This window comes from Triticum aestivum, chromosome 6B (genome assembly GCF_018294505.1).
Source record: "Triticum aestivum cultivar Chinese Spring chromosome 6B, IWGSC CS RefSeq v2.1, whole genome shotgun sequence".
Taxonomy (NCBI): domain Eukaryota; kingdom Viridiplantae; phylum Streptophyta; class Magnoliopsida; order Poales; family Poaceae; genus Triticum; species Triticum aestivum.
Window position 1 is genome coordinate 169,957,992 of NC_057810.1, and position 24,468 is coordinate 169,982,459.

The 24,468-nt window shown below is 46.5% G+C and overlaps 3 protein-coding genes across 4 annotated transcripts; 1 reads left to right on the forward strand and 2 right to left on the reverse strand.

Moving 5' to 3' along the window:
- Nucleotides 1-1,403: 1,403 nt before the first annotated feature.
- On the reverse strand, nt 1,404-4,760 carry LOC123136392 (uncharacterized). 2 transcript variants are annotated; one of them, XM_044555748.1, is made up of 9 exons: nt 3,626-4,760; nt 3,396-3,557; nt 3,178-3,300; nt 2,957-3,098; nt 2,774-2,857; nt 2,586-2,666; nt 2,433-2,504; nt 1,927-2,009; nt 1,404-1,819 (listed from the first exon to the last, which is right to left on the reverse strand). In XM_044555748.1, the coding sequence occupies exons 1-9, from the start codon at nt 3,878-3,880 to the stop codon at nt 1,730-1,732; spliced, it is 1,092 nt and encodes a 363-aa protein (XP_044411683.1). In that variant the 5' UTR covers nt 3,881-4,760; the 3' UTR covers nt 1,404-1,729. The 2 variants fall into 2 exon arrangements, with proteins under 2 accessions (XP_044411683.1, XP_044411682.1); XM_044555747.1 differs by having other exon boundaries at nt 3,396-3,569.
- A 10,505-nt stretch (nt 4,761-15,265) lies between these two features.
- LOC123136395 (probable arabinose 5-phosphate isomerase) lies at nt 15,266-19,253 on the forward strand. Its single transcript, XM_044555750.1, has 3 exons — nt 15,266-16,136; nt 17,263-17,486; nt 18,817-19,253. Exons 1-3 carry the CDS (start codon nt 15,468-15,470, stop codon nt 18,971-18,973), a joined length of 1,050 nt encoding a protein of 349 aa, XP_044411685.1. The 5' UTR covers nt 15,266-15,467; the 3' UTR covers nt 18,974-19,253.
- A 125-nt stretch (nt 19,254-19,378) lies between these two features.
- On the reverse strand, nt 19,379-23,770 carry LOC123136394 (single-stranded DNA-binding protein WHY2, mitochondrial). Its single transcript, XM_044555749.1, has 8 exons — nt 23,616-23,770; nt 22,268-22,353; nt 22,087-22,184; nt 21,905-21,997; nt 21,233-21,327; nt 21,066-21,139; nt 20,123-20,211; nt 19,379-19,693 (listed from the first exon to the last, which is right to left on the reverse strand). The coding sequence occupies exons 1-8, from the start codon at nt 23,651-23,653 to the stop codon at nt 19,571-19,573; spliced, it is 696 nt and encodes a 231-aa protein (XP_044411684.1). The 5' UTR covers nt 23,654-23,770; the 3' UTR covers nt 19,379-19,570.
- Nucleotides 23,771-24,468: the final 698 nt, after the last annotated feature.

A 24,468-nucleotide genomic window follows, 5' to 3' on the forward strand; every position in this document is an offset into this window, starting at 1 on the left:
AGTGGTCAGAGAGGGACGAGGAGAGGGCATGCAGCAGATGATTGTCAAAGTCGATGTCCCACTCTTGATTGCAGAAAAAAGAGTCTAGTTTGCTTAGTGTTGGGACGCTTTGCTCATTACTCCACGTGAATTTCCTGTTCTGCAGATGTATTTCTTTGAGCTGACAAGTATTGAGGGTGTTGCGAAAGCGTGTCATGCGGCTTCGGTTACTGTTAGCTCTGTTTTTGTTGTTGGCCCGATAAATCTGATTAAAGTCGCCGGCAAGCAGCCATCTAGTACCAGGGGCTGGTTTCTCACTGATCAGCTCCTGGAAAAAGAGATCCCTCTGCAGAGATATACTGTGAAGCAAAGCACTGGTAGCATGGGATAGACGATCCTTGCAACGCCTTGGCCGTGAATTTGCAGATTAGCATCATTGTGTGCGCCAAGACCACGGATACCCAAGCCCCTGTTTGCGTTAGGAAGAAATTACCTACTCCCAAGCAACTGGGCATTTGCCGGGTTCCATACACTTTGTCGAGACACCCTTTCGTCCATTTGATACAAAGCCATGTAGTCCAACGATTGCTGGAAAACCCCGTCGCCGAAGAGAGCTAAGGATGCAATCCCAGCTGATGCTGTCAAAAGCTTTCTGACGCACACTGCACTAGCTATGATCTTGACGCGTTTTCCACAATAGCCCGCCCTTTGATAAAAAAAAAGTTAAAAAAAACAGACTGCATTTGGTGGATCAAACGCTAAAGAAACCTCTGCAGTCTGGTCGTGAGAACTTTCGTGAGCAACTTGGGCAGGCTATGAACTAGAGAGATCAGCTATAATTCTTGATTCCTGGGGAATGTCAACTTTAGGCAGGAGGGAGATATATGCCAAATACTAGATAGCACCAAGGTTAATCCTGTGCTCATAGAAATCCCTGAAGAATTGCATTGGACCGTCCTTCAAGATGTGCCACAGGCTTCGTACAACTCATTACTGAAACCATCCGGGCCAGGGCTTCTGTTGTTCAGCAAGGACTGTATCGCCTGCATAATTTCCTAGCAAGTGAAGGGGTGGGAGAGGTCACTTAAATCTTCAGGTTCATATAAGTCAGCCAAGTCCACCGATAAAATAGACGGTACTTCAGTGCCAAACATGTTCTCAAAGAACTCTGTGACAATTCTGAACTTATTTTCAGTATCATAGAATTCAGTGCCATCTTTGACAAGAACGAACATGTTTCGACACAATTGCCAATTGGAGCGATGTTGAAGGATTAGCTTGCACCAATTGACAATCTACTAGCTACGTGAAGTTTGGAAAGGGGGAGTTGGCTAATGTTCTGGAATAATTAAACAGTAAAACCGCGTCATTGGGAATTCAGGAGGGATTCGACGAACATAACTTTGGAGAACCTGACCACAATGTACAAGACAATATGTACCCAAGGAGTTGAATGGAGCAAACAAGTTATTGGACCACAAGAGTTAAACTGTCAGTACTGAACTAGCATGTGTATAACCAGCTATGAATCTTTAGTTTGCAATTCACAAGGAATTCAGCCAAGAAAACCAACGATTTGGAAGAACATAGAACTATCCAATGAGGATACGTATTACCAGCTATGTATGTACTCCGTAGTTTGCAATTCGGTAACTGATCCTGTACATGTGTCATTGTCACCAACATCGACTGACTGTCTGTAAATTGCAAGGCCATATGTAGCTTGCGAAAGAAGAGAGAAGGGCTTGATCTACTTGCACCCGAACTGCCACAATTGCCCAGCTGATTCCTTGGTCACTTCAACACCCCTTCGAGACACTCCATTTTTCGCTACCCCTCCCTAGCAAAAGTGGCGTCAGAACTCAAAATGAAGCAAATAGCTCAACCACAAGAATGCTTATTAAACTGACATTGGAGGGATGCAAACTCAGACTTAATTAAACTGACCTTTCTTCTATGCTTCCTGGGTGCATGTGGGAGTGAGACTGCTGGAACTGGAGGGGTCACATTATGTTGACCAGCATTGTCCCCTAAATCAGCAGTCAGTGTTAGAATTCCATGCAACAATTTTTTTTCTGTTCAAATTTGAAGTAGTTAAGTACCATCAAAAGCACAATTATGATTCACATTCTGTCTCCCCTGGTCTTGTATAACAACAATTGCTCAAATTTGAATTCAATGCAACAAAAATCTATGTTCAGTGAGCACTTGTATCTTATTACTTTGCTGAGCAACAAACCCTAAATGAGCAGTCAGCGAGTGCTTCAAATTTGAATTCCATGGAGCAAAATAACATTAATCAGATTTCATTTCCATGCAGAAAAGCATTTCTGTTCAAATTGCTTGTAGCTCTCATTACCTCGAAATAACGAGTACCAACAGAAGTTACGATATCAGTTCCATGCAGCAAATGCAGAAAATATTTTTGCTTAAAATTTGTAGTAGCTCATTACCTCCCAAAGGAATAATACGATTTGGACTTTGAATTCCTAGCGCGTGCATCTCATTGGTCTGTTCATCTCCCCCTAAATCAGGGTCAATAACAGTTTACATTTGAATTTCATGCAGCGAATTCTTCCTGTTCAGAAGTTTGTGTAGTTCAGTACCTTCTTCAACGATCTCAATCTTACAACCATCGTTTCGCGCTTCCATTCTACTGATAGCGACCACAACCCTTTGTAAATCAGCTGTCAAAGAGAATCAACAAATTAAATTGGTGCTCGACTTAGACCAAAATCTGAATTAGCATATATCATACACTGAGAAAGCACTGGCTGTGAATCAAGATGCGTACTGCGTGTTGACGGCGGCGCAGGAGGTATAACATTGGAGTCACTATCATTCCCTTCATTAGGTTGATCTCGATCCTCCAAATGAGCTAAATAAACAGTAAAAGAAAACTGTTGTTCTACTCCATGGCAGAAGATGCAAACCGAACAAACAATGATGTACATTTTTCAAATCATGAATAATTTACCTTCGTCTTGTCTCCTGCGGAATGACCTGCCAACAGTAGATTTTAACTTCTTTATGGCCTCTGGAGCCTTCAACTTTTTGTGAACTTGAATCAACAGCAGTATCTCCAAGCCGTAGCACACCAAGTTTAGAGAGGATGAGATCTGAAAGGATCATGAAGATGTAATATTTGACGCCTAATACTTGATGTCATTCATAAGGCAAAGTTGAAGGATATCTTACCACCATGATGCGCTGGTTCTTGTGGCTAATAAAGGTAACAATTGCCTGGACAATGCAGAAGATGCAGCTTGGCATAATAGTCATCAGGACAGTTAGGAGCTCCATCTTCGTGTCCAAGGTAAACTGCAGAAAAGCACATAATCAGGGTGTAACTAGAAAATATAGCAAGTGTTGTAGCAAGTAACTTTTCTGAATACTCCTCGCGCCTCTGTACTTACAAGCTGATACATCTGAATAGCATGAGCGGAACCCAGCAGATAAAGGGCTAACACACCAAAAACATACTCCAAAACATGAGCAGGGTGGCCCTCAATTTCGACTTGAAGGATAATAAGAGCCATCAGAAGGAACAGCATCGTCCCGGTAAACCAGAGATAAGCCTGAAACGTTAACTGTTGGAAATGTAAGGAGATAATATAGAGATCCATCAACTTTTTTTACCACTCACCTTGATTTTCTTCTTTTCATAGCCACAAATCATTAGCAGGTAGGCCAGATTTACTCCACAGAATAAGGAATTTGATATTATCACATCATGAGCGCTATCTCTCTTGAGGACAACGATACCATACAAGAGCCATAAGATACTGTTGAGAAGCGCAATCTGAATTCCGATGCAATCCCACAGTTTAATGGTCGCTTCAAAGTCACCAGTATGAACATAATGCAGGACAGGGTAGAAGACTAATATCAAAGAACTCATGGTGCCTGCCACTGAACAGAGAAACTTCTCAACAAATGCCACTGGACCAGCCTAGACAATTTTTACACAATAGGGGCTCCTTTGATTCAAAGGAATTTTATAGGATTTCTGGAGGATTAAAATCCTTAGGATTTTTTCTTATGTTGGTCCTTTGATTCATAGGATTGAATCTCACGGAATTTTTTCCTATGAAATCTTTTGTACTACATTTTATAGAAAATATAACATCCACTTCAACCTCTTTTTACAATTCCTCTGTTTTCCCCTACCATCAAACACTCATTGCTAATTCTATAGGATTCAAGTGGGCATGCCACTCCAACCCTATACTTTTCCTTTACGTACGTTTCTAAAATCCTACGAATCAAAGAGGCCCTAAGTACTTCAGTTGGGAATATACAATGTGTACTTCAGTTTATATAAGGACAAATATAGAAGCTAGCGCTAAAAGTAAAAGTTTCTGAATTCATATCAATGATCTCTATCCAGAAAAATAGGCAATCTATCTATAAGCACAAACATAGAACTTACAGAACGACAGAACAAACATTCCAGAGTATGAGCATTACTTGAATTCACATCGATAACGCATAAGCAATACTCGTAATGCTCAATGTTCAGTAAATACTATCCGGCCTACGAGTTAATCACTCGTGCACCATGGGCGCCCGCCAGCCCCAGGGAACCCCGCCCCGCCTGACCACAATCCCGTCGGGGCTACGCGTTTCCCCGCCCGCTCCGCCCGACTGCAATCCTGTCGGCGGCTACGGTTTCCCCGTTGACCCCGCCCGACCGCAATTTCGTCTGACCACGCGTTGCCCTCGTCTAGCGAACCCGGCAGAAATCCGAAGTACAACGACCACAGAGAAATTCGTCCACATTTAGAGTAGGAAACGGCGAGATTACCGGTGGGGGTGGTGCTGAAGCTGGCGCTGCTGGCGGCGCTGGCGCTGGTGCTGGTGGCGGCGGTGGTGGTGGCGCCCGCTCGAGCGGTGCTGGTCGCCCCGCTCCCGTAGGCGGCGGCGGTCGAGGCGCTCTGATAGGTGGTGGTGGTGGTGGTAGCTGCAGCGCTCCGATAGGTGGTGGTGGTGGTAGCTGCAGCGCTCCGAGTGGTGGTGGTGGTGGTAGCCGAAACGCTCCGAGTGGTGGTGGCGGCGGTCGAGGCGCTCCGGTAGGTGGTGGCGGCGGCGGCGGCGGCGCTCCGTGTGGTGGCGGTGGCGGCGGCGGCGGCGCCGCCCGGAGAGGTGGCGGTGGAGGCGGCCGCGGCGCCCGGAGAGGTGGCGGTGGAGGCGGCCGCGGAGCCCGGAGAGGTGGCGGTGGAGGCGGCCGCGGCGCCCGGAGAGGTGGCGGTGGAGGCGGCCGCGGCGCCCGGAGAGGTGGCGGTGGAGGCGGCCGCGGCGCCCGGAGAGGTGGCGGTGGAGGCAGCCGCGGCGCTCCGAGAGGCGGCGTCGCTTGGCACTTCATGCCAGAGGCGGTGGCCGCGCCCCGGTGAGTTGCTGCCGTCCCGGTGAGATGCGGAGGCTGCCCAACCCCTCCGATGGGCGGCCACAGCTTCCGCGGCGCGTCGGCTTTCATGGCGGCACGATAGCTTACTGCATAAGATTTGAGTTTGATGATCTAGCAATAGCAAGTTAGCAACACTACCAAGGACAAAATTTCTGTTCTGACCTTTACAGCAAACTTAAGTACGAGTTGACCCTGCTTCTGAAATTTTTTCAAATCTGACATTTTTCGGTCACGCCAACATTCTTGGTGTCTGGATTGCATGGAAGACGCCACGGTGCCCGGCGTTTGGCCCTGACCCACACTCATCCGGGTGGCGCTGACATGGCAAAGATGAAACGCCATTGATCTTGGCGTCTGGTCGAAACGCCGTAGCCGTTGGCGTTTGGTCCTTTGTATTTCTCAGCCCGCACACATGCATACAACAATTGATCGGTTTCTTTATTCTTTGTCCTCGTCCGATGGACCATGCCAGTACAACGTCGATTGGAACTTTAAAACTCAAAAGAACATGTCTATAAATTCTTGCGCTCCATCTCCTCACTCTATAATTCTATGCTCAGTCCTTTCCACTTTTCTCCTTTGTCATTCTACTCCTATGTGCGTGTCGTTGATGCCGCGGGCTGAAGTGGCAGTGGCGCCGCTCGCCTGGGTGTGCCCGTCGCCAACACAGCCCGGAGCACTAATGGCAACCCTGGGCGCGCGCGAACACAAAGTAAAAGGGAGTACCCTGCAAAACATAGCTTAGCTTTTTGATAGTTTTCTCTTTTATTAAGGCATCTTCAAGGCAGACTCGCAAACCCTTGCAAACGTTTGGACCGCGCTATCCAGACCACGCAAGCAATCCAAAGTAGTCCTGTATCGGTTCGCAGGGCAGTCCGGCCGTGATTTATCCCGCAAATCATAGATAAACGTGGTGCCTTTGCGTGATTCCGGACCGCTCCCAAGCCCATTTCTGACCACCTGGCCCACCAAAAATCCCCACCCTCCCCTCTCGTGCTTTTCTTCTGACGCACACGCCGCTAACCACGCCGCCACAGAGCATGCAGCAGCCGACATTGATGCGGAGATGTGATCAAAGGGAGGGTAGCGTTGACCGATGCGACCTCTCGGCAGTCGCCACTTCAATGCGGAAGCAAGTTCCCGAGTAACCAACTCTAGCTGATGTGCCGCATTGAAGCGGACCGCCCCTTCGCTTGGCCCTCGCCGCGGCTATTGAACCAGATCGAACGCCGCGTGAAGGAGGAGCCGACCACGCCCCCGCACCACCGTGGCGTCTACATCAGACACCACGTAAAGGACGAGCTTGTGTCCCCGCCACGCAGCCGGTACGGCCGCATTGACGCGATGTTCTCGCCGCCGCGCCGCCACCGCCTCACCGTCAAGGAGGAGGTGCCGCCCGCGATCAAGAAGGCGCGGGGCCGCCTCCTCCACTACCGCAGCGGTGCCTAGGTCTCAAGGGACGTCATGTCTAAGGCGGAGCGCGCGGCTCGACAACAGGAGACGTATGACCAGCACAATGCCAATCGTCGCTCCGCGTTCGCCAAGGGCGACATGGCCGCCGAACTGGGTCCGCAACGACCCAAACCTCGCCACCGCGTGGGCGCTCGACCGCTCTGTGACCACCGCGGAGACGGCCGCCAGGCGTCACTGCTGCCTTGACGGCGAGTTCGCCAGGATCGACGAGGAGTGATCGCTTAGCGACTGCTCTGCTAACGCCGGTCGCGGCAAGGCTGCCGCTAGGGCTCCAAAGGCCACGTCGGTAGTGGTCACAGCGCCACTCCGCACGACGCAGCAAGAGGCGGAGCGGCTCCCCCGCGAGCAGCAAGTAGTCGCGGCCCTCCGGTGTCGTACCTCCGCCGGAGGGACCACGACAATGACGACGATGCTGGCACCGACGGAGACGGCGGTGCGGCAGGGCGTGGCGGCCACGAGTACGAGGTGGTCGTCCGGCATAGGGTTTATGTTTTTTTCTAGTTTTTAGTGAAACGGTCAAAATATCAACCTTTTTATGTAAATGATATCCGAACTTGAATGAAATCCGTCCGATTTGATCGAATTTCTTGAGGTTGGTTTGAATTGTTGGCTGGATGTACGCGGCTAGGGTTGGATGTCGTCCTCTCGTATCCGTGTCCGCGGACGGATCCTCGCGCCTTTTCGTGGACGAATGCGAAAAAAAATTGCTGATTACTGTTAAACATGTCCCTAGGTGTCATAGGAGAGAAGGGAAAGAAAGCACCCGCGTTGCACATACAGGGCCAGGCATGCATGCATTGCATGCACACCAGGAACAGATGAACAACCAAGCGAGGAAGCATTCGTGTACATGCATGCGTATAGATGGTGACCAAACGCCAAGATCAATGGCGTTTCGTCTTTGCCATGTCAGCACCAACCGGACGAGTGTGGGTCAGGGCCAAACGCCAGGCACCTTGGCGTCTCCCATGCAACCCAGACGCCATGGACGTTGGCGTGACCAAAAAAGGTCAGATTCGAAAATATTTCAGAAGCAGGGTCAATTCGTGCTTAAGTTTGCCATATAGGTCAGAACAGAAATTTTGTCCCACTACCAACACTAGCATAAAATTTCGAAATCTGAAATGCTACGCACCCGGTCGGCCTGCCGGCGACTGCTTTTCGATTTGCCTTCCACAATCCCACGCCCCAGCTTGCTTTTTTTCGAGAGTACGCCAATAGCGTACCATATTTTTATAGAAGAAAGCGGAAAATTTTACAAGATTCTACGACGACGCGAGCATCATTGTGGATACACCGACTCCAACTCCTTTAACACAAACAATTACTCTCTCACAAAACTACTCAAGCCTACCACTCCTAATCCCGCGAGCTTCCATGATCTGATCTCTTCTAGTATTTGCTGAGCTAGCCTCATGGGGGAACTCACTTGCTCAGCCCGGTTGAAAGCTCTTGCATTTTGTTGTTTCCAAAGCAACCAGGCAGCGGCAATGACAAAAGTGTCGAACCCTCGTTTGTATGGTTGTCGGAAGTTGCTTCTTGTCCTCAACCACCACTCCTGAAAGGTGTCAAGGACCTGTGGGATCTCCACATTGACCTGCATGGTAAGGAAGCATTGGTGCCAGACTTCCCTCGCATAGACACATTGTGCCAAGATATGGCCCCAGCTTGCTTTTATATAGTGTCCACCGGTGGGCTGGGTGTTGGGCATCCACTCGCACAATGGTCGTATCCTGTCCACCGAGCCAACTCGTGCACCCTTACACCGAGCGATTTTGGGCCACTGGATGGGGAATAGATGGACCAGATGTTATCATAAGCTGGCTGCGGGTACATTTTACGCACTGGACCTTGTCAAGTCACTGAAGTGCGCAAAAGTCCTTCCGAAATTCCATCGTCTCGTTCCTTTTTGCTCTGTCTAGTATCTCTCTGAGATCCCCTCTCTGCCAGGCGATCTATGACGGCACGAGCTCTATTCAGCACAACTCCCACCCCGATGGTTGCAATCCCTCTTCACTCTATCTCCACAATCTATCCATCTCCACAACGGTGCTGGCTATGGCTTGGCACAACCAACGCACACTCCTGGTTTGGCATGGTCGCAGCCGTTGCAGGCTCAGATTAACAACCTGAGTTGCTTTCTTTATTCAGATCGTGCGTTACGTATTTATTCCGTAGGAGCAGCGAAAAAAGAGCTAAGAATATTCTCTTGATTTCTGATTACGGTGGGTATCATTGAACTTCTGGTATATATGAGCCTTCCCATATTGGTGTGTGTGCATTCGCTATGTCCAAAATTGAAATTAGACTTCAGTTTATATAAGGACAACTGGTAATGCGAGACAAAGTTCAACTAGAGTACTGGGCCATATAAAGGCACTTTCCATTTAATATACTCCCTCCGTTCCAAAATATAGCGCGCCCACGCTTTTCGAGGTTCAACTTTGACCATAAATTTAACCCACGAGACCGACTGCGGCGGGATCAAAAATTATATAATTAAAAACTTTTTTTGAATACGAATTCATTGGTATAATTTTTTCGCCCGCCGCAGTCGGTCTTGTTGATTAAATTAATGGTCAAAGTTGAAGCACGGAAACCGAGGACGCGCTATATTTTGGAACGGAGGGAGTAGGAAATACGGATGGTGAGAACATATAGAACACTAGAAGAACGCCCGTGCGTTGCAACGGGGCCACATTAACTTTAAGAGTTCAATATTAATCATGTTAATAATACATTTAATATTCTCATACATATCAAGTGACATATGAAAATATGGTAAGAGTTCAATATTAATCATGTTAACTTTAAGAGTTCAATATTAATCATGTTAATATTCTCATACATTTAATAATTATATTAATAATACATTTAATATTCTCATACAACTACAAACATGAAAAATGATAGCACCCTATGAAATATGGTAAGATTATGTGTTTTTGCACGCAATTGTTGTGATTTATGTGTGATTTTTTTAATGTGATTTCGTACAAACAATTATAGTGAATATATACTACTACCACTACCAACTACAACTTGTGACCAATCACATAAAGATATATACTACTACCACTACCAACTACCACTACCAACTACCGCTGATTGTAGCCACTGCATACAGTGTTCGCGCCGCCATGATGGTGCCCGACGAGGACGGCACAGGGCGGCGGAGTCGTGCATATCCAACGGTGAGATCGAACAGCGAGGCGAGGTGACCGGCAGCGAACGGGCAGGGCCTGCGGCGTCGGCTGCAGATCTCCTGGAACAGAGAAAAAGAGAGAGAGAGGTAGAGACTGAGGAAGGAGAGGTAGGGCGCAGGAAGAGGAGAGGGATACTGGTGTCCATCGTGAGGCCTCTGTTGTCCACCGGCAAACCTCCATGGCTAAGGTAAGGTGCACCTACACCCGTAACACACCAGCATGACCTGACGGTGAACGGGTTCACGTGACGAGCGCGGGGCTGGCAATCAACGTTTCCTGGTCCTCCTCGCTGATGCATAACGGGCACGCATCGCTGCCTGGGTCGCTCACCATGAAGAAGAAGATAGGGTGGAGGAATTGAGCGAGGGAGGAGGAATCGAGCGGCTTGTACGGCAGGGGGCCAAACCATGATAAAAATCAGTACAACCCGTGCGAGGTGGAGAATGAAATGACTTACCTATAGCTCATGATTCGATTGAGATGATAGGGAAGAAGGGAAAATTGTGATTTAGTCAGACAAAGTTTTGGAAAGTTCCGATTCAGCTGAGAAATAGATGGAAATAATGCCTCAGGATGAGGAGGTCACGATTAGGGTATGGCAAAAAGAACTTTTTTGGAAAGTTTTGATTCTGGTGATAATTACCATATTCGAAATTTCCTTAGTTATAGCCTTACCATAAATGGATTGATTTATTACTATAATTATCATATTTGAGATTTCTAAGTTTATAGCCTTACCATACGTGAATTAATTATGATTGATTACCATAAATACGTTGGGTATTGTCGGCCAGACGAGAAAGAGAAAAACCGATGGGAGGGAGGTGGTGGGAGGTGGGACGAAGAAAAACCGGTTGAAAATAAACCGGTTGAAAGTGGGGAGGGACTATTCAACCAATTCGTCCATTAGGAGTAGAGATTACTAGTCTATGTACAAGAACATCACATGAACAACTTGTAATCAACAAAATAGTGACGTGTATGCAGGGGCACAGTAATCCTTTTCTCACACACATGTGGAGTGGCTCATGTGCAATTTTACTTCGAAGTTAGCAAAAGGTACAAGATAACAGTATACAGAGCAGATCCCCCCTGATTTTTCTTGTCATGTTCAGTGCACACATAGGACATCCCCTAATCTTTTCTCTACTCTAGCAATTTCAAATAGTGATAAAATTTTACCATTACAGCTGCATCTCGCACATAAATTCGATGCTATATATTACTTGTTTCAAATGAATTGGGGGAAGTGAGGAATTGGAAGAACCAGCATGACTGCATACGAATAATATAAGAACCAAATACGACGCACATACCTTAGATCCTTGAACTGTAAAGGCGGATGGCCGGCTCATATGCAGCCGTTTGTTGTTGATCAACAGAGCTACAGCCCCGCGTCGCTACAAAGATGCAATCACAGCGCGCCGCGGATGAACCTCGTGATTTAGCTCCTGGGCATTGGTGTTTCAACGCCGGCGGCCGGAGAGGGAGAGGGACATTGAGTTCTCGAGGAAGAGGAGAGGGAGATCGAGGGGCAGAGATGAGCCGCCCAATTTTTCTAGCTCAGCCTCGCGCCCTGGTTCAGTGGTACAGGTACAGAAAAGAAGTAGAGGAAAGGGAGACGATGGGATTTCGGAGGGACTCTCTCCAAAGTTAAATGATTTTACAAGGTTCATTATGTAAAATGTACCAGCGGACACCTGTTGATAACATCCCCTCCGTCAATTTTTCATCCCGTGGCGCAGAATCTCTCGGTGCATCTGGTGCACGAGTTCGCTCGTTTCACACGTTCTCAGCTCCACCGTGTTGCTACCTTGTTCCCACATAATGATAAGGGCATACGCCGACCTACAAACTGCACACCGCGACATGGATTCGGAACCGGCCATCCAAAACTAGTCGTATATGTTTTAAGTCGGATTTCAACTTATCGGACGAAATACATGCAAAATGGATGATTTCTGTATAAATAGGACGAAAACATTTATGTTTCATACATATTTTAACTAAACTATACTAGACTAAGATAAAACTAGTTTATGGCCGGCCACGAAGGATCTCCATTCCCACATATGTGTTTCCTATGTCCGGCAACCCGCTCGTTGGACGGTCGTGAGCCTCGAAGGGATATGCTTTAGATGGAGGGGAAGAGCATCCGCCCCCCTCAGCCGTCGCGAAGCACGGACCAGAGTTGGTTTTTGGGCAAGGGAAGATGACTGCCGTGGTCTACGCCCCCGCTCACAGGGCAAGTCACTGACTGTGTCACCCGGCGACGCGGTGGCGGTGGCCTTTCTGGGACCCAAGTGGCGGTGGCCTCCCATGATCTACTTTTTCTCGTTGTCCGTGGTGAGCGCTCATATGTCTCTATTGCATATGCTTTTCCAAACACTTTTGCTCTTATTCTGACCTCAAATTTGCATGATTTGAGTGAAGCTAACCTAGACTAACGTTGTTTTCAGCAGAACTACCTTGGTATTGTTTTTTGTGCAAAAATAAGAAGTCCTCGGAATTGGACAAAACTTTGTGAAGAATTATGTTGGAATAGATAAAAAAATACAGGAGCAAAGAGTTAGCGGAGGGGGGCACCTGGAATCCATAAGGGGTAGTGATGTGGCCACGCCCAAGATCGCATCACCTAAGCTTGTGGGCCACCTGGAATCCATAAGGGCAAGTGACGCGGCCACCCCCAAGGTCGCGCCACCTGAACCTTCGTCTGGCCTAATTCCAGTGCTATATATTCACATCCTTCGAGAAAAAAATCAGAGAGAAAGTTTATCGTGTTTTATGATACGGAGCCGCAGCCACCTCCTATTCTTTGTCGGGAGCCCTACACTGTGCATCCTTTGGATCAAGGAACTTGTATGCATTGCATTCAAACAACAAGACAACACATGGTCAAAATAAGACATAAATGAGGTCATAACCTTAACCCTAACCCCAGCCCTAACAAAACCACTAACCCTAACACTAGATCTTGCTACCCCCAACAATGTTAGGTACATAATACACAGTCAAGCGCAAACATAACCCTAAAATGCATCATATACGTTGATTTCATCACAACAAGAGCAAGAAGTAGATTTTGCAAAATGTGTGAGCAATGCAACAAAAAATGATTCCAACCAACCAAAAGGAGAGAGGTGAGAGATGTACCTTGAGTGATAAAAATGCTCCAAACCCATCGGACGGATCTCAAGCAATGAGGAGAGATCTAGTGGGTGTTTAGGTGGGAAAGAGAGGAGGAAAATAGAGGAAGGAGATTGGGGTGAATGGGTGGGTAGGGGGCCCACCCAAGCCCCCAACCACTTATCCACTTCAAGACCCTACCGACATGACCTAGGCGGTAGGGTAACACATCCTAACGCCAGGGGGCCTCGACGGTAGGCCCCTTTTCTACGTCAGCGGCACTAATGGGTCGTTAACTGTCTACCGTTACCCTACCGCCGGGATGGTTGGCGGTAGAGTGTGTTACGTTACCGTCGAAGGTTAGCGATAAGAGAAAGGGTCAAATCCCTTCTTTTCTGAAAGGGGTCAGATAAAATGGGTCAAAACAGAATTGGGCCTCCTAGCTCTTCTGCAACGTGATGAGCCTGGAAATGAGAGTACGTAGGTCGCGATTTCGGGTTGTAAGAGCAACTCCAATGGGGCGACCCAAACAGACGGTGATTTCGTCCGCTTATTGTCCGCTTGGGTCGGGCGCCCGCCCTTTTTTAGATATGGGTCGACAGCGCGCCCAACGCGCCGACCCATATGTGCCGGCTTGGCCGGCTGGCCGCCCTGTTTTGCATTGATGAATTTGCATTTAAACATATAGTCAAATAACATAGTTCGAACCGAATAAAATAGCATAGTTTTACAAGCCGAATAAAAAAAATGTCTCACATAGTTCTCATGTAGTTTTGCAAACGAATAAAAGAAGATACATCTATTGGTTGCCAACATGATCTCACATATGCTCAACCAAATCATTTTGCAGTTGCACGTGAGTCTCCCAATCACGCATGTCATGATGAAATTGGATGAACTGTTCAAATGTTGCCGCTCCTCCATGCTCAAGCACAACATTCTCCCCCTGAAATACGGTTGGCGGCAGTGCATTTCTGATAAGAGGAGAAACCAATCTTGCCAACGACATCCTCTTTGTACTCGAAATAGTCATCATAGCCGACCACCCCCTCTCTAATACGGTTGAAAAGATGCTTACTCATACGGAAACGTCGGCGAAATTTTTGATGTTTGAACAACGGGTTTGTTGTATCAAAGTAGTCATTCCAAACAAGGAAATGTCCGCTCTCTCAATAGCGATTTTACGCCGGAAGGTGGCCCGGAATGGAGCCACGGAACAACGACCGCTGCCTGTTGAGGTGGTGATGGACCAACACGGCAACCAATATCTCCTCCTCGTCATCGGACGACGAATCGTAGGATTCACAAAGGAAATTGTGAAAAAAGAACTCGTCGGTGGAGTCCATTTTGTACCTTGGCAAACTATCGAATAGCTTGCGGGCGTCGACGAAGGAAACGGCCGGCGAAGGGAGTCGCGGCGCGCACGGACCAGCTAGCTGCCCTGCGAGCGTCCGACGAGCGTGCCGATGGGGATCTGGCCGGGGCGGCGAGGCGGCTTCTTGGTCAGGGACGCCTGAGTGGTGGGGGGCGCGGGGGTGGGAAGCAGTCGGCTCCCCGATGGCAAAACGACGGTGGCGGGCGACGTGGGAGTGGGCGGCGTTGCTGGCGAATGTGGAGGCGCCGACAGCTGGCAGAGTCGCCGGCAAAAATGGACGGCAGCGTCAGCGACGAAGGAGACGGACGAGGGTTGCTGTTGGATGGGGAGAGACCAATGTGCCATCGACCAGCGGGCCCGGGGAAGGAGAAGGGGGCGTGCGCGCATCCGTCGCGTGTCCGCGCCGACGCAAATCCGGCTCAAAAATAGACCGAGAATGGGCCGCCCGCGGACGAAAACAAACCCGCATCCGTTTGGGTCGACATGTTGGGCCGTCTTTTGTGTCCGCACCGACCCGACGGACGAAATGGATCGCCCCGTTGGAGTTGTTCTAACCCCACAATTTGCTCGACGTGTCGATCGATCTATCACCGCACGACCATCCCCGTCCCGTGCTACCAGCATCAGTCAATAGTACCACACGCAGCGCTGATGCAATCATGCAGACCGCCAGAGCGCACCACAAATCTATCCGCGTCAAAATCCCCTAATTAATCAGCTCGTCACGCACTTCCCCCGATTAACTCCAGATCGCCGCGGGGACGCGCAAAGCCGCAAACGACACACAACACACACCCCCTTTCTCCCGCGGCGCCCGTTTCACCGCAGAGGGAGCCCATCCTCCTCCTCCTGCCCCCTCGCCGCCGCGGCATTTCCGCGAGCACCCTCCGCGCGCGGCGTCATGGGCTCGCTCCCGGTGCTCTCCCCGCCGGAATGCGCGCCGCCTCCGACGGAGGGGACGCGGGCGACGGTGGCGGCGTCGGACCTGGCCACGCTCTTCGACGCGCAGCGCCGCCACCTCGACCACTTCTTCGACCGGCTCGACATGCCGCAGGCGGCGGCGTTCGCGCAGGCGCTGCTCGACGCGCCCGGGGCCGTCTTCTTCACCGGCGTCGGCAAGTCCGGCATCGTGGCCCGCAAGCTGGCGCAGACGCTCGCCTCCCTCGGCTTCGCGCGCGCCGGCTTCCTGTCCCCCGTCGACGCGCTCCACGGCGACATCGGCTCCGTCTTCCCCGGGGACGTCCTCGTGCTGCTCTCCAAGTCCGGCGCCTCCGACGAGCTGCTCGCGCTCGCGCCCTGCGCGCGCGCCAAGGGCGCCAAGCTCATCTCGCTCACCTCCGCGGCCTCCGGCGCCGACTGCCCGCTCGCCGCCGCCTGCGACCTCAACGTGCACCTCCCGCTGCAGGGGGAGGTCTGCCCCTTCGGCCTCGCGCCCGTCACCTCCACCGCCATACAGATGGTCTTCGGCGACACCGTCGTCGCCGCCATCATGGAGGCGCGCCGCCTCACCAGGGACCAGTACGCGTCAAACCACCCCGCCGGGAAAATCGGCAAGACCCTCATCTTCAAGGTATACCTTCCTTCATCAGCAAGCTATCCTGCATTATGAACATTATTATCAGTTTTTGGCAATTCCATGTGCAGCCACCCAATGGGACATTGGATCTAAAATCAGATCTTACAGTTACTAAATTGTACTTGATACATTGGTGTCGGTGGCCTTCTTTGTATAATTTCCCCAGGTGAAATGGTGTACGCATGATACGACATGATTATCAAATTTGCCACTATCCAACCAACTTTTTGTTTCTATTTGTGATGATATAGTTGTCACTATCTCTTTCATGAGACGTCGTGGAGTTATAACGATGTGGTCTGCTGTTGATAAGTCATTTTCGCCTTGTGCTCATGCAACATCATAGATACTTCGCCACAGAATCTTGCTTAGATGAATGTGTTTTTACTTGTTCTGTTTAGTACTCCCGAAATATAAGAGTGTTTAGATCACTATTTTAGTGATCTATATGCTCTTATATGTCTTTACGGAGGGAGTAGTATTGTTAAAAGTGAAAGCAAGCCTACATCATTTTCCCAACTTGAAATGTTGTACACATGATGCGGCACATGCTCGTTATGATTCCGCAATTCTGTCACTGTCCATTCAACATCTTGTTTCTATTTGCTGTTTCTTGTCACCTTCTCTTTTATTTATGACACCTCTTGGAATTATAGCAATGTGGTCTGCTGTTGATAGGTCGCTTTTGCCTTGTGTTCATCAGATAACAAAAATACTTTGGCACATATATTGCGTAACAATAGAATCATGCTAAACAGATGGATGCATGTTTTTGCCTTTCTTGTTTAGCTGTACGGTTACACAATTTAAAGCAAGCCTACATCATTTTCTCTGATTGATTGTATGTCGTGATATTAAGACACATCTAACTGATCTATATATTCATAAAAAGTTTGAAAAACTATTAGCACCATGTTGAGTTTTTACCTAAATATGTATTTCTTTGGCCAGAAACGAGAACAGACAATAATATGGTCATATAATGTGAAATACTTGCATCTTGTAACCATGAGAAGTTATGTTATCCTTCAATCGAAACAATTGGTTCTTTTCTTGTGCATGTGGAATGTTCTTCAGGTAATCGTGTGTCAAAATTATAACCTGCAAAACTGCCCTGCAGGTTAAGGATGTCATGAAGAAACAAAACGAGCTTCCATTGTGCAAGGAGGGAGATATGATAATGGATCAACTTACTGAGCTCACTAGTAAAGGTTGTGGCTGTCTTCTTGTGGTTGATGATGAGTATCATTTGATTGGAACTTTCACCGACGGAGACCTCCGGCGTACACTCAAGGCCAGTGGGCCAGCTATTTTCAGTCTAACAGTTGGAGAGATGTGCAACAGGTTTGTCTCTGCTCAGTCTTTATGTATGTCTTTATCTTTTCTAGTAGAGCTAGGATTTGGAAAACTATCTGGAATAATACTCTGGAAAATGGTAAACTGGGTAATAACATCCATGGCTGGTATCGTTCAACAAAGATATCATCCTTCTTTGGCATAAAGAGCCTTTTGAAACAAGACGAAGTTAAGCACAAGTGTTAAAAATAAAACCGGTCATGAAATTTCTTTCTTTCCTCGCTGTTTAACACAAGTGTTTCTTTTTAGAATCAAAGGAAATACTCCCTCCGTCCCAAAATAAGTGTCTCAACTTTGTACTCAAAGTTGTAATAAAGTTGAGACACTTATTTTGGGACGGAGAGAGTATATGCTACACCCTCCGATCCATAATAAGGGTCGCAGTTTTGAACTAAGGTTGAACTAACCTTATTTCAAAACTGTGACACTTGTTTTGTATCGGAGGGAGTAAATTTTATCATGTACCCTAAACCTATAAATGTGTCATTTCTTGCCATATATGCTTAAATTACTCGTCTGAATATTCTGTTAGTTCATGATGAGAACTGACTACCGAGTGTTCTGTTATAAGTCCAGTTTCCTTTGATCAGAGTTAATTTCAGTTATTCTGTTCACTGGTCATTCTAGTTGAATCTTTGGTGTTGAACAAGTGAACTTCTGCCTGCAATGGTTGTCTTCCACCTAGTAATATTCCTTATTTTCTCAGTTATAAAGTTATCTGATGCCCCAGATAGGATCTTGATAGCTCAATAATGTACTCCTCGTTATTGTCCTGTGGTGCAACATCTGGTAACAGAGAGTATTGTTGTCAGTCCTTGAACTGTTCTTGTCTTGTCCCAGTAAAGGACCACAGCTCCCATGAGGGTAATGCTGATTCTGTGGACGTGAGAGGCAACAGCATGCCAGTTGCCTGTAGTGACCACCTGGTGTGGTGTTTTGAGCTGTCACTCAGGAGATAGTGATATGCCCAGCTGCTAGTGAGTGAGCGCATGCCTGGTGCATTGCTTGTTAAGGGTAACTGTTATTATGCCCCGGGGTTTGTGATTCATAATAACATGCTACAGGCCAGCCACATTCAAGATCCCAATGACCTCGTACTATGCACTTTGTTTCTCTAGCGTATTTTTTGGTCACTTGATTAAGTTTCCCTCAAGATCCAGAGTACAAACAGCATAAGTTAGAAGTAGCTTTGAAGAATGTGGCATCATCTTGTTATAGAACTGACCAATTTTCTTCTGTTCTTTTGCATGTGTTCTCTTGGTATGCTTGGTACGATCTAGAGCCCCCTGCACTAACAGGCCTGCTTGACCTCTTTCAGGAACCCAAGGACAATCACCGCGGATGCAATGGCGGTTGAAGCCATGGAGAAGATGGAGTCACCCCCTTCACCTGTGCAGTTCCTGCCGGTCGTCGATGACAAAAACGTCGTGTCTGGGATCATTACACTGCATGGGTTGGTCTCCGCTGGATTGTAACCAATTCTTTGTGTAGCCTGCCCTGGTTCTTTGTGGTTCTTTGCGTCTGCTTGGTCCTCCCAAGACGTCAGATAAATTCTTGTGAATCTGATCGACATCGTCTTATCACTGTTGTAGCATCTCTAGTGATATTTGAAGAGTATGCGTTGGAAGACACTACCCCCAGCACCACACCATAGCCCCTTTGTATAGTGTTTTGTTAGAGGAATATGTGGGACCTTGCTTGTTGGTTGTTCGAGTGGAGTTCTTTTTGAAGTGAAATAAATCTTGAGTTGCCCAATCTTATTTTCTTTTTATGCGTGTTGGGAGGTATGTTTGCTGTAGTGTACCCTGTTTGTGGCAGATTTGTCACACGTTCAAATGATTACATCATCCCAACATTTGAATTTCATGCGGGACACATGATTGAAAAGCCACTTGAATTTCATGGTGCTCTCTAACTTCAATCTCCTGGGGTAACATAAAATCTGATAAAGACAATTCCCTAGTTTGATCACAAAAGAAACATAATTCGACATCCCACATCTCCACACATTTCACTGGCGACCTGCGGTGGTGTTTAAAGCCCTCAGGCGATCTGCTGCGAGGAGGAAAGCTTCACCTGTCCCACTCAGAAGCTGGGTTTGGGCGCTCGAACCTAGGCTTGCTAGCTGAGGTCGAGGTGCTTTGAGGGTGAGTTGACAACGCTTGGTCCCAACCCATGATGTGCGGCAATGCAAACTGCACAAATACATCCGTATATTGAGTAGTCAAAAGACACCATAAATGACAGTTTACATGTAATGTAATCGTAGAGAAGCAACAATAAAAATTGTTGTCAACAGCCTCAAGTTGCTTGTTATGACTCATGAGTCATCACTAGTATAGAGTGATATACTTGAAAATCGCCTAAATAGAAAAGCAAATATGAGCACCCAGGGCCAATGACCAAGTAACTTTGTGGAAGAGAATGAATTCATGCGTGTGGTGAAATAGAGCTACAATATAAGTTCAAGGACAGCAAATCTTAAGTTATGCATTGCCAATATGTCGGTTAGTTCAACTGAAACTGTCGGTGATTTAGTCATCAGCAGGATTTAGAGTAGTCAGGATAACCTGATAATGATTCAGACTACATCAATAGGTGAGAATGGCAGCATGGAAACTTACACTCAATGCCGTGCGCATAACTGCAAATTCAGCTTTTGTTACAGGGACTGAAAGGCGTTCGTTGGTCTTTTGCACATTATTCAGAACAGCTGAAAAGAAGATTGTCATGTATCTCTTGCCAAAATCATTCAGCACAACAAAAGGAAGCTAGCAGAATAACACAACATACAGAGACAGTAGTGGACAAAGAAAATATAATAGTTTGGTGCAGTGTGCGGAATAAATATGGTGAATAGGATGATAACTATAGAGCAGAAGCATTCCCTTTTGTCAGGCAGATGTTTCAAGATTTCAGAGATAAAGGCTGTGTTCGGCAACCCTCCACTCCTCTACCACAGAGCGGAGTGGGCGGAGCATCGTTTTAGCTGCTCCATAAATTACAACTGGATGCCGCTCAGCTCCAGAACGGAGTTGCCGAGCCGGAGGGAGTCCGAACAGGCTCAAAATCCCTCAGAAGTCAAATTAATGTAGGAGATCGTACTTGGGCACATCGGCAGTGCACCAATATAATTCAGAAGTCAACTAACTCCTAGGCTATGTTGAGCATTCTTGATTTAGGCTATGGCAGACTGGTGGCATGGCTTGAGCATTGTGTCATCTACAAATGTCAACTAGCCATAGGCAGGCACAAGGCCTTTCAAGTCATCTAAGGCACACTGGATACATCTTTTCAGAAAATAAAACAGACTGGCATAATGAAGAGAACAATTTCTTTGCTACTCTGAAAATGCCAAGGGCTTGACATGAATAATTATGTCATTGTGTTCAGTTAATAAAACGGTTTTAGTCCACTGTTTGCTTGGTCCATGTAATAAACAGAGATTGGACATCCCAAAAATGATGTGTGCGTTTTGGGGGAGGGAGGAATCAATTGTTGAAAATAACAAAAACAAGGAACATTAGAACTTAGAAAGGCAATACGGTTCATAATGAAGTCACTTACTTATGTTAACGAAGTATCCATTGTCACTGCCAAGAGGAGTGATCGACAATGATTTTTTCACTTGGCCTTCATGACTGGTGAAATGTTGGTGTGGTTAGAAAGCTAAATTTAAAAGCACAAAGTATCTGTATGTAACTTTTTATTCTTTGCACAATACTATTCCAAACCTTGATTTCATGGAAGGATCATGGAAAAATTCACAAGATTCAGCAGGCCCAAGACTTATCAAGCTTCCAACTTCAGTAGGTGACAGAGCAAAGAGCTGTATAAGAAATGTTCCAGATCCATAAAGCCCAATGTAATATCAAGTTTTAGACTGTATTCCTTGTGCGTACAAAAACAAATTTACAAAGAGGAACTTAAAAACAAAAGAAGCAAGAGAAAAATCAAGATAGTAATTTTGGTCTTCGCTGCCAGCTAAGAGCCTACGAACAACAACAGAAAATAAAAAGCATACAAACTACAAATGGTTGAACTAACTGCAGGATGAACCTTCCTTCCCTCTTGACTATTGTTATGTACATAGCTAATTCATGCCAAATGCAACTATTAATTTCATTCATTAATTGTAGCAAACATCCTGCAAGTTCGCTTACATTTTTATGGCTTACTAAAAAGTGCACACTTAATAGTATTTTAGTTTTTATATCCAACATAAAGTAATAACAGCACAAGCAATGGTAACATATGCTTTGGAATCTATGAATATCAATCACAGAATTGATTTGGCCTTCAGTTCATGGCAAGAATATGGATACAATGGGGTAGACTAGGAACTGGCCTGATTGTAACCAGTTTACACCAGTAGGAAATACCAAATACACAAGAGAACATTTTACCTGTTTCTTTGTATAGTCATACTTCCTTTGTCCAACTGCCGGGAAGAAGGTCAACATTACCGATCCATTTCTGTTCACTCGAGATCCTCCAGACTGACAACACACAGGAAATTATATATATTGGAAGGCATTGTGTGCTAGAAGGTTGGAAGTAGAACACAAAGATATAAAAGTAAACATACTTCAAGTTTGGTGAATAAAGGAAGAATAGGACTTATGGAAAGTGCAGCCTTTCCCTTGAACACAGTGTAGCTCGCAAACTTTCTAGCAGATGTACTCTCTGCAGATAAAGATGTTGACGTAATTAGCGCTTGAAGCATGTAGCAGGAAGTGTAAGAATAAGTATATAAGCTAAGGTTGTACCATCAACATTTGCAGCTGAAGTCGAAAGCGCATGCTTGAATGTCAATGAACTGCTCCAGAGAACATCTTTGAGGTCAGTGACTCCCCTAAAAAGGACAAAGGAAAACTTATTGTACACTCATTGCAACTGGTCGGAAAACTGCAGAACCATACTACAACAAAGAACTGCTTGAGTCTCTGATTTAAAGGTTGGGCAATGATATGTCAGTTTAAATCTATAAGTCGGCCATGCTTTTCAAGATTCAAACTTCATAATATTTTTTACCAACAATTATTACAGCTATGGATAGGTTATGTGATAATATTTGGTGGTATTTTGTAACGGTCATGATTTTGTGGTTATGAACAATATGTTGTGGAAGAAACAGACATCAACCCTTACTTGTGGAGGGCGACATTAAGTCAAAGTGCACACTATACAAACCAACATAGCAAGAGTATTGAAGATGTGATTCTCTATGTTTGTACATAAATATACAAGAGAAATCACATAGGACGTACAAACAGACAGCATAATATTTAAGATGAGACCCTCCGTGTCCATATAAATACAAGAGAAATCACAAAGCATCTAAAACAGAAGGAAAAACCATAGTTAAAAAAGGCGCGCCTAGGCTCTAGGCGTTGGCAAAACGCATTGTGCATAACTACGCTTAATCTAACGCACAATTAACGCCTAGCGCTTTTTTGAACTATGAGAAAAACTGAACAAGATTAAAATTGAGCGGGTAACAACAAATTCCCAATTTCAGCAGTGTCATCATTTTTACAAGGGGATGGTGAGCAGCATCAAGTTGAAATAATAACAACATCCTGGTATTAATAATGTACTGTCTTAGTTGATCATTATATCAGTGACGCATTTATGCACTTCGAGCACTGATTAGCATATGAACATATAGCTATGGTGGCCAAATTCGATCCTAACGGTATGACTAGGATGATTGTTTTCCAGCAAATGAAACAACATGGCAATATCCTGCAGCGATTTAAAGGGCGGAGAAATGAACAGGTAACCAACTCCGCGCTCTGACCACGAGTCAACGCTTAAACCCTAAGAAAACCCCCCCAGCCACCTTTACGGCCACCGCAAAATTAAATCCCGAATGAAATCCCTCCAATCGACCGAACACGCGCGCTCACGGACTCGATCGAGGGGCCGATTCGCATCAGCAAGCACACCAACCCTCAAAATCGGGACACGGGGACAGGGAAATGGCACTGCGGCGGCGGCGGCGGCGGCGGCGGCGGCTAGGGTCTCCCATTTGGCGCGCGCGCGAGGCGGGGGTCGCGCCGAGCGGAGACGGGGAGGGTTAGGGTTAGGGTTTAGGGTTTCGCGGCAGCTGACCTGGAGGTGGAGGGGAGGAAGCGGGAGAGGCGGAGCATTGTTGCTTGCTCGTCCGTCGTCGGTCGCGCCCAAGCCCCCGGGGAATGGAAAAGCAGGCAAAGCAGGCGCCGTTCGTCTAGGGAAGAGCCGACGGCGTTTATAGGAGGAACCCGAGAAAATGGGCTGTGGCCCAGCCCAATGCCCATAACCCGCGACGATATTCATTTGTTTTTTTGCTATGTGTGTAACGATATTCAGGCTGTAATCATTTCTGTCAACATGTGTGTGACATCACATATACATTCTGAAAAAAACATGTGTGGGGCGTTTTCGTTAAATTGTGATGGAACAAACATATATATTAAAAAAAACAAAGACCATGTATCAAAGTTGGTCAACCCTTATGAAACAATGGGGAAGACTTGTATAGGATTAGGTGAGATCAATGAGATCAATTTTTCTAAAGATACAAAACATGTTGAAAAATTCTGAAAAATTTTGGAGACACACATTCATGTGTGATGTACAAGCCCAAAAAGTTTCAGATCCTAATTCGAACTGCACTTAGAGGACCAAAAAAGACAAAATCAGATGTGAATAGTGTCAAATACTATTCATCCCAAAGCTGACAATATTCATAGTTAAATTTGTCTTTTTCGAATCTCTAACTGTAGACCGAGTTTTGAGCTGATATTTTTTTCAAGTTGTAGACATACCCTGCAGGTATGTTGTACATTTTTTTCAGATTTTTTTGGATTCTCTAAATACGAAATATTTGGGTTGATCCCACGATCTCACCTAAAGGGTTGATCCTATACTAGTCTCCCCATGAAACAGCCTTACAAAAATTAATTATACTTAAGTTATTGTGAAA

Bases quoted from the DNA above. Each gene is read 5' to 3' on its own strand.
- LOC123136395 (XM_044555750.1), top strand. From the start codon at position 15,468: ATGGGCTCGCTCCCGGTGCTCTCCCCGCCGGAATGCGCGCCGCCTCCG. The intron at 16,137-17,262 runs GTATACCTTCCT...ACTGCCCTGCAG, and splicing joins GCAAGACCCTCATCTTCAAG to GTTAAGGATGTCATGAAGAA. The intron at 17,487-18,816 runs GTTTGTCTCTGC...GACCTCTTTCAG, and splicing joins GTTGGAGAGATGTGCAACAG to GAACCCAAGGACAATCACCG.
- LOC123136394 (XM_044555749.1), bottom strand. From the start codon at position 23,653: ATGCTCCGCCTCTCCCGCTTCCTCCCCTCCACCTCCAG. The intron at 22,185-22,267 runs GTACAACCTTAG...CTTTATCTGCAG, and splicing joins TTCAGCTGCAAATGTTGATG to AGAGTACATCTGCTAGAAAG. The intron at 21,998-22,086 runs GTATGTTTACTT...GTGTGTTGTCAG, and splicing joins CTTTATTCACCAAACTTGAA to TCTGGAGGATCTCGAGTGAA.
- LOC123136392 (XM_044555747.1), bottom strand. From the start codon at position 3,880: ATGAGTTCTTTGATATTAGTCTTCTACCCTGTCCTGCATTATGTTCAT. The intron at 3,570-3,625 runs GTGAGTGGTAAA...CATTTCCAACAG, and splicing joins ATGAAAAGAAGAAAATCAAG to TTAACGTTTCAGGCTTATCT. The intron at 2,667-2,773 runs GTACGCATCTTG...TCTCTTTGACAG, and splicing joins TGCGCCGCCGTCAACACGCA to CTGATTTACAAAGGGTTGTG.